Source organism: Lissotriton helveticus, chromosome 9, assembly GCF_964261635.1.
Source record: "Lissotriton helveticus chromosome 9, aLisHel1.1, whole genome shotgun sequence".
Taxonomy (NCBI): Eukaryota; Metazoa; Chordata; class Amphibia; order Caudata; family Salamandridae; genus Lissotriton; species Lissotriton helveticus.
The window spans coordinates 661167051-661175862 of record NC_136070.1 but is presented as its reverse complement, the minus strand read 5'-3'; the positions used below and the strand labels follow the sequence as shown (position 1 = coordinate 661175862).

The 8812-nt window shown below is 44.3% G+C and overlaps 1 protein-coding gene across 1 annotated transcript in view; it reads left to right on the top strand.

The window, feature by feature from the left end:
• Positions 1-1760: 1760 nt before the first annotated feature.
• Positions 1761-8812, top strand: part of RAB1B (RAB1B, member RAS oncogene family) — a 140571-nt gene continuing 133519 nt past the window's right edge. Inside the window, exon 1 of the mRNA XM_078660750.1 lies at positions 1761-1998. Coding sequence (XP_078516876.1) covers positions 1985-1998 — 14 coding nt within the window. The 5' untranslated portion in view covers positions 1761-1984. The remainder of the gene's footprint in view (positions 1999-8812) is intronic.

Sequence of the window (8812 nt, the reverse complement as noted above, 5' to 3'; positions counted from 1 at the left end):
TAGCTATACATTCAGAATATAATTGCAGATACTACTAGCACTCATGGCATTTCTCCTCATGATTTGTGCTTACTACAGGTAAGTGTGATGCACTCATACATTTAGGTCAGTTTGCGCTCTCTCACATTTCTTATCAACATTGACTCAACGATCTTATGATTTCTCCAACTAAATGTGAAAATCTAGCAACAAGTATCACCTACACTCTTCAAGGGCATGCAGTGGTGCTGCTTCTTTCTGAGTAACACGTTTTCAAGTGTATTGCAAGGATATGTGTCTTTTATTGAAACATCTCCTCTACTCGCCACTCTCCCTTTCCATTTACTCCCAAAGCCTTCCATTTTGCCCCCGTATTACCTCTCCTCACACCACAGCACCACTCAACACCACAGCACCCCTCAACACCACAGCACCACTCAACACCACAGCACCCCTCAACACCACAGCACCCCTCAGCACCACTCAACACCACAGCACCACTCAACACCACAGCACCCCTCAACACTTCAGCACCGCTCAACAAAACAGCACCGCTCAACAAAACAGCACCACTCAACACCACAGCACCACTCAACACCACAGCACCACTCAACACCACAGCACCACTCAACACTACAGCACCGCTCAACACTACAGCACCACTCAACACCACAGCACCACTCAACACCACAGCACCCCTCAACACTTCAGCACCGCTCAACAAAACAGCACCGCTCAACAAAACAGCACCACTCAACACCACAGCACCACAGCACCACTCAACACCACAGCACCATTCAACACCACAGCCCAATTCAACACCACAGCAACACTCAACGCCACAGCACCACTCAGTGCCACTGAATCACTCAGCGCCACTGAATGTCACAGCACCCCACAACGCCATAGCACCACTCAATGTCACAAAAAGATGTTAATATTTCACTTCTGTTCTTGGATTTTCATCACAATAAAATACACTGAACATAATCTTCCCAAAAGTTATTTACAAAAGTTTAAGCTATTGCTATTATAAATTACAATAAATTTTATTTAAGTATTAAGTATTATAAAAAATAAAACCCATTGTTATTTGTAATATTAATACATCTAAGTCATGTAAATACAACACATATTGCATTACAAATGCTATAGGTGTCACGTTTGCAAAAGTTAAAACTATTGGCATTGTAAATGACAAAGCTATTAATTTCGCTATTTTCAAAACCAACACATAAATAAAAAAATTGTCATTTACAATACTGATACCTCTAACTTTCCTAATGCGAGACCTATTGCATTGCAAATGCTTGTTCTTTCATAGGGCTACGATGTTCTTTCCTTGTTGAGTGTAAATGTTATTTTATCATTTGACAACGTATCATTTGACAACGTTGCAAAGAAAACTACACGAATACAGTGAAAAGGACTTGTAAGTTATCAAGAGCATCATGTGAGGAGAGGATCATGGGCATAGTAGTTTTTTTTTTATTTAAAATGTTTATTTTGATTGGCTGCTGTGAAAAGGGTGATAATAAACAAGGAAGAAAGAGAAACATAATCCTCGCCTCCGGGTCCTTTAATTGAATTGTAAATTTAAGACGGGGTATGCTCGAGACAGTTTCTGTGAGAAGTCGTTCAAATGTAACATGTCCGGATCGTAACTCGTTATAATTACACCGTCTGTTGCCAGGGTCAGGCACATAGACTAGATGTGTTGTCCCATACAAAGATGGTCGCCGCATTACGTAATGCTACGCTCCCGGGTTGCAATGTTTCTCCTCTGTCTACTACGATGAGACACTCTCCGGAAGGCTGACTGGGTGCTTGGAACTTGAAGTGGCTCGGGTCTCTCACCGGAAGCGGCCCATCCCGGATCAGCCGCCTCCGGAAGGTGGATGTGTCGTCAGAGACCGGATGTGTCGCCTGAGGAGTGTCAGAGACCGGAAGTAGCCACAGGAGCAGCAGTAGCCTGAACATCGGAGGAGCCGCCTGAGGAGAAGCCATGAACCCCGAATAGTAAGAATGAGTGGACAGAGTGAACGGCGGTTTCAGTGAAGTGGCGGGTCTGGGGATACTGCGAGGAATTGAGCTGGGGCTGCAGTGGGGAGGAGTAGAGATGCAATTGTGCATAAGACGGTTACAGTGAACAAGGGGTGTAGGTTCAGTGAAAGTTCTCATATAAATACTACGTATGGGTGGGTGCTAACTCTTTCTTGATAATACATAGAGAGTAGGGCGGAAGGCTCGGATAAAGGTGGTCAGTGGATGATGTGGGGTTCAAGTAAGGAAAGGTAAGGGAGTGGTGATATGGAGGAGAGACTCAAAAGGAAGAATGTAAAATGGGATCGCATAGTCATACTTAAGTAATAGGAAAACGAGAAGACCCTTTGAGTGCAAGGAGACACTGAGGTCAGTACCGATGTACAAATGCGAGTTTTACCTCAACAGTTGTGTTATGTATCTGATAGTTACTAGTTTATTCAGGAAAACCACATTGCGCGGAGCCACTAGGCTACTAGTTGAGAAGAATAAATGGGATTGACGGTGGGGTCAGGGTTAGTGCTGTGGCCCTGACAGTGGTGTTCTGACAGGAGAAGAGCAATGTCTATTGCTGTGGGTGCCGTGTGATTGCGAGTCTGACATTGGAGGTTTTAGCCCCGGTAGGGTGGTGTGGCTAGACTAGAGCTTAATGTTTGACAGTGGGAACATGGCAATGTCTGCGCGTTTGACAGTGGAAGCAGAGCTTGGAATTGGCATTTAGGTTTGACAGGGAGGGACTGTTCCAGGCTTATCAATTTAGCTCTGGGGTTTTGCCATGTCTGTCTGACAATGAGGGCAGGGCCATGCTTTTGGTCTGACAGTTGGGGCAGGGCCTTATGTGTTGAGAGCCTTATTGTGTATCTAGCAAATGGGACATGATTAGGTCTGTAGTTGTACACTAATTCTAGCTGTGGCCCAGGAGGAGATGTTGGGATAGGTTCAGGGGTCTGAAAATGTGAGCAGGACTCGGTCAGCAGTGTGGCTAGCACTAGATTACGCAGTATATTTATGGTTATCTCCTGGAGGTATTTCATTGTTGACCTGGCTGATCTGTCAGTCTTCTAAGGCGCATAAGGTTCACCTTTGCGATTTGGCCTGGCATATTTTGAAGGGGGACCGAGAGGTTTTGTCTGCCGGTCTAGTTCTCCTGGATCATGTTCCACAGTGTGTATAGGATTCGATGCATGTTAGGTGAAGTTGCGGAGCTGGCTTGTTTTACTAGTGATGGAGTTCACCATGTAGCATAGTCTAAGTCAGTAGGTCTGACAGAGTGAGAAGGGCTACATTTGTGGGATCACAATTAATCTTGGTCCAACAGTGGGCGATATATGGGCAAAAATAAATCGCTTGTGTTCTGACAGTCATTATGGAGGGAATGTTAGTCTAGGGCTGGGTCTGAAGATTTGGTCCTTGGAGAGGATGCAGTTGGACTTTAAGGGTAGAGTTCAGTTTGTGCATTGAGTGGGAGAGATGTTAGAGCGGACATGTGCCCATGGATTGTGGAAGTTAGTAAATGGCCTGTTTGCACAGGCTTGAAATGTTGTGTAGGGCAGTGGATACTAGAAATTTTGGATGAACTATACCTAAAGGTTTTAACTTTTGAGATTGTGATAGTTGGCTTGTGGGAGTATATATCATGACGCGTGCAAGAATAGGTCAAGGGGAGTGATTCTGTTGGGCAGTAGTAAGGCAAAAGAGCTCACAAGCATGTGCAGCAACCGCACTGTAATATTTCACACAGACGGAATGGGCCTTGGTCTATTTATATTTGTTTATTAAATTCAATTTTAGACTGAATCATGTCACATGGATAGTGGCTCGATTTATCAATACATAATAGGCTGACTCACATTTGCACATTCGATAATACTTAAAGAAAGATCTCTTCTGAGACCTTAGAGAGGAGCCATAGTTGAGAAGCATGGGACTGAGAAGAGATACCTGTGAGGGTTTTGTGCGCTGCTAGAAGTGTACGCGCAAGTCTGTGTTTTCTGGGAGACAGATTCCTGTTCTTTGGCAAAACAAAGGAAGATTTGATTCAGAGTTCACATTTCCAGAATGATGTGCTTTTTTTTGGTATTACACGATTTACCAGCAATTATTAACTGTACTGTATAATCCACTTGTGATGCAGAGTTACCTTTTCAGGTTGACCCCCCGCCTCATAATGCAACCTTTTATATAACGGAGCATCGTTTCAAGGTGAAGTGAACATGGAATAAAAACATTCGGAGGGTATTTAACAATCAATTATGTGGTTTTATTGCTTGCACCTTCACTTAGCTGAGGCGAATGACCTTTATTGGGCTAGCTGTAATTTTGCTCACTGTATAGTTAGACATTAGAATAATATTCTGGTACCTACCTAACTGATCCCGAATCTTGTTCTGGAATGGGGAATTCAAAAAAGAGTTTAGGAGGTGAAGTGTATTGTGGGGAACTTGGTAAAGACTGTAGTTAAATTTACTTCTTATTGACGTTGAGAGGTGAAGGAATTCAGTTTCTTGGGAGTTTAGAAGAAGTAAGTTATCCCTCATCAGCAGTTATAATTGGGATATACAATTACTTAATATGTCAATTGGTGATGTTTTTAGCTACATCTCTGTGCTGTCGGCATATTAGTGCAGGTCTGCCCTGTTATATTTAGGATTAAGCTTATTTCCACATGTAAATATTAAATAGTGTTAGTGCTAGGGTTGACCTCTGAGGAAAACTGTATACCGTTTTGGCCGTGGCTGAAGAACCTGATAATTATTATTTGAGATCTGTTTGTCAGAAAAAAATGAAGTGACTTAACTGTCTGAACTGATGCAGTGTTTGAGTCTTTAGTAGCCTTCCATTGTTGATTGAAACCGAGGCAGCCAATGGAGCAACCAGCACAATCAAGCATGAGTCTCCTTTGTTCACAATATGGACGTCATCCAGCACCTACAAGGTTGCCATTTCAGTGATGAAGCTGACTCTGAATTTTGGCTGGTGGATAGCCAGCATGTTGTTATTTGTGATGATAAACTTAGTTGGTTGGCAACTGTTTTTTAGTTGTTTTTCCAAGCCATGGAAGGTTCACAAATGGTCTGTAGTTTGGCGTTTGGATAGGGTTAATATTAAACATTTAGGAAATTGGAGCGATTTGGTTGAACTTCATTGAAGTTGGGAATATGTCTGATAGAGGAAGGCATTGATAATATCCACCATGTGTCTTGAATTGTGAAAGTTGGCCGTGATTATCTTTGCCTGTATTTGCTCATGGGGGTAATTTGTATGTTTTTGATTTTTGATGAACATTTTTAGTTCTTCCTTTATATATGGAGTCCCAGGTGGAAATAATTTAAGAGGGTATGTACTAGCATGCTGACCCTCCTGTTCATGGTGTAATATTTTCCTTGGTAGTATAATGAAGCAGTAGGTTCCTTGATGTGTGAAGATTTTGATAACATTATTGGCGACTCACTATATTCTCATATTGTCACACAGCTCTTTAAGGAAGCAGTTCTAATACCGTTCTTGATAGTCATTCTAGATTACAGACAACCAATTGATTACTGGCCTATTGTACAGATTCCCTACCTTTCCAGATATTTGCGAAACATCCGCCCTTGAAATTGTTTTTGAGGATAAAACCAGATTTCAGGCTGTTCGAGGATGGTTTGATCTAATATGAAAAATTGCTGGTGATGGTTACAGCTGGCATAACCTAACAGTTATGCTCATGTGACCGAGCTCTTGCATAATTGGCCTCCTTTCTTAAATGGCTTTTAGCCTGTATCCATCCCACCACTTGAGTTGGTAAAAAGACTCCATAAATTACACATTTTAATTTTGTCAAATGTCGATTTTCCTCGCCAATTTTTTGTATTATGCTGGTAACTTTACCAAGACATGCAGGGTTTATCTGATATTTTGTATTCTGTCCAGTTTTGTTTCCAGTCCATGAGCCTCTCCCAGTCTATTGTGGTGGTACAGGGACATCGCCTGAAGTATTGTCTAAATCTTGGTCCCCAAATCTCCGATAGGATGCACACAGGCTGTAGATAGTGCTGCAACAGACAGCCAGAAATTAACTGCAGATGCTTTGAGGAGAATCAAAAATTAGCTAGCATTCGCGCCAAGAATGTTCAATTCTATTAAGGACACGGAGGCGAGGATTATGCTTCTCTTTCATTTACTGTAAACTCACAGCAGCCAATAAACATACAGTTTATCAAAGTTAAACTACATTAACCATCAAGCTTGGCCCAAGCCATGCCTCCTTAGCCCTACAAGAGCCCTGGTAACAGTCCCAGCTTCCTCTTTCTTTGCACGAACATGCAACATAAGTTCAGTATAAAAGTCTTATCAAAACTCCAACGTGGAATAACCCGGAATCACTTCCAACTTCAGAAAATCTCCAACGTGAGATAGTGGGGAACAGCGTTCCAACTGCAATCTTCAATAGAAGAGACGTCACTCCCTTTTCTTGTCAGAACCTAGAACAAAGATAAAGAACCCGTAATGCCTGTATAAACAGTCAATCATAACAACGGGTGGGTAAGCATGATCATAACATGACATAGCCGGGTGGGATAATCCTCGCCTCCGTGTCCTTAATAGAATTGAAAATTCTTGGCGCGAATGCTAGCTAATTTTTGATTCTATTACAGGACCGGAGGCTTCAGATTATGCTAGTTTAACGCTGAATCAAATACAACAGAAGAAATATCTCCCACCGGCTTATAGTAGAAATGTTTAAATGTCGACTCAGACGACAAATCAGCACAATGCATAAAATCCTGAATATTCGCTCCCAATAAATATGACTTAGAAGCCATAGCACCCCTCACAGAGTGCGCCCCAAACAGTTGAACATCAACACCCGACTCTTTCATGACAAACTTGAGCCATCTGGCAATGGTGGCCGAAGACACCAGTTTAAAGGGTTTCTGAACCGCAATTAAAAGTTGCGTAACCCCAGTCGGTCTCAAGGAACGAATACTCTACCTGCAAGGTCCAGTGCCCGCACATCCGAAGATCTCCTGCACGATGACAAACATAAAAGCATAGCGAGTTTGGCCGATAACTGCTTCCTAGAAAGCGAGTCATTAGAAGGCCAGCTATCAAGTAGCTTGATGACCAAAGAAACATCCCATAGCCCAGAATACTTGGGTTTGGGAGGATTCGCAACACAAATCCCTTTGAGGAGTTTGCACACAAAGGGGTGAACTCCCACAGGTTTCCCATCAATGTGGGAATGACCCGCAGAAATGGCAGATCGGAAGTTGTTCACCGATCTATAGGCTAAACCACTGGTCGCCTTTTCAGACAGAAAATTCACAATGTGTGAAAGGCCTGCCCCCACGGGATCCAGGTCCCGTTCCACGCACCAACATAACCATCCCTTCCAGGCTGAAGAATACCGTTTTCTCGTGGAAGGGGCCCAAGCCTGTCTGATGAATTCATTAGCCGTTCCTGAAACTCCAGGCAAACTCCACTGTTGCCTGAAAGCCTCCATGCCATCAACATTAGACGACGTGACAGGATCAACGGATGTTGTTCCCGTAGAGGTCCCAGGAGAATGGACTCTGACCAGGGCAACATCCTGGGAAGATCGCTGCACATCCCCAACAAAGTCGGGAACCACAGTTGCGACTTCCACAGAGGTGTCACTAAGATCACCTCCGCTTTCTGCTTGAGAATGTATGACGCCACTCGTGGGATGAGAAGAAAGGGGGGAAACGCGTAGTTCAACGCCCCCGTCCAGTCCTGTAGAAATGCATCCGTTGCCGCCGCTGCTGGGTCCGGCCTCCAGCTGAAGAACTTGGGTAGCTGGCTGTTGAGCCTGGATGCAAACAAGTCGATCTGGCAAGGACCCCAGAGGTCCTGCAGCCATTGAAACATCTGAGGAAGCAGCTGCCAATCGCTGTAATCCCTCAGGTGTCTCGAGTTCCAGTCCGCTACCACATTGGACTGCCCCGGTATGTATTCTGCAATAACCGTGATCTGACGGTTGAGGCAATATTGCCAAAATTCCTTGGCGACCTGTACTAGCATGGACGATCTCGTCCCTCCCAACTTGTTTATATAGCGAACCGCCGAGACGTTGTCCATTCTGAGAAGAATGCAACATGACGTCCGATGCGGTGAGAGAGTTCTGATAGCGAAGGATCCTGCTAGAAGTTCCAAGCAATTTATGTGTAACTCTAGCTCCTGAGGGGACCATCGTCCTCCTGTGGAAACCGCGCCACAGCGCGCCCCCCAGCCCCAACGGCTGGCGTCGGATTCTATGACCACTTCGGGAAGAGAACCAAAAATGGCTCTGCCGTTCCAAGCCTTCACCTGGTGCAACCACCATTGCATCTCGTCCCTTACCTCTTGTGACAACGGCACCAGATCCGAGTATGCTAGCCCCCTCTGGAGGTGCTGTATTTTTAGTCTCTGCAGGGCTCTGTAGTGAAGAGACCCTGGAAAAATCGCCTGTACTGACGACGCCAATAGACCTACTATCCTGGCGACCGTCCTGAGAGATACCATCTGCTTGTTGAGAAGAGAACTGATTTCCTTCTTTATATCTTTCAGTTTCGACTTCGGAAGGCTCAACTGAGCCGTCAGTGAGCTGATCACAAACCCCAGAAAGTCCGTCGTTTGTGACGGAATCAAAGCGGACTTTGTCTGATTTATGACAAATCCCAGATTCTGGAGCAACGACATCGTTGTCTGCAGATGCTGCGACATTAGATCCGGGCTTTGAGCCATGATCAGGATGCCGTCCAGGTAGATTATCAATCGTATGCCCTGTTCCCGAAGGCGGGAGACC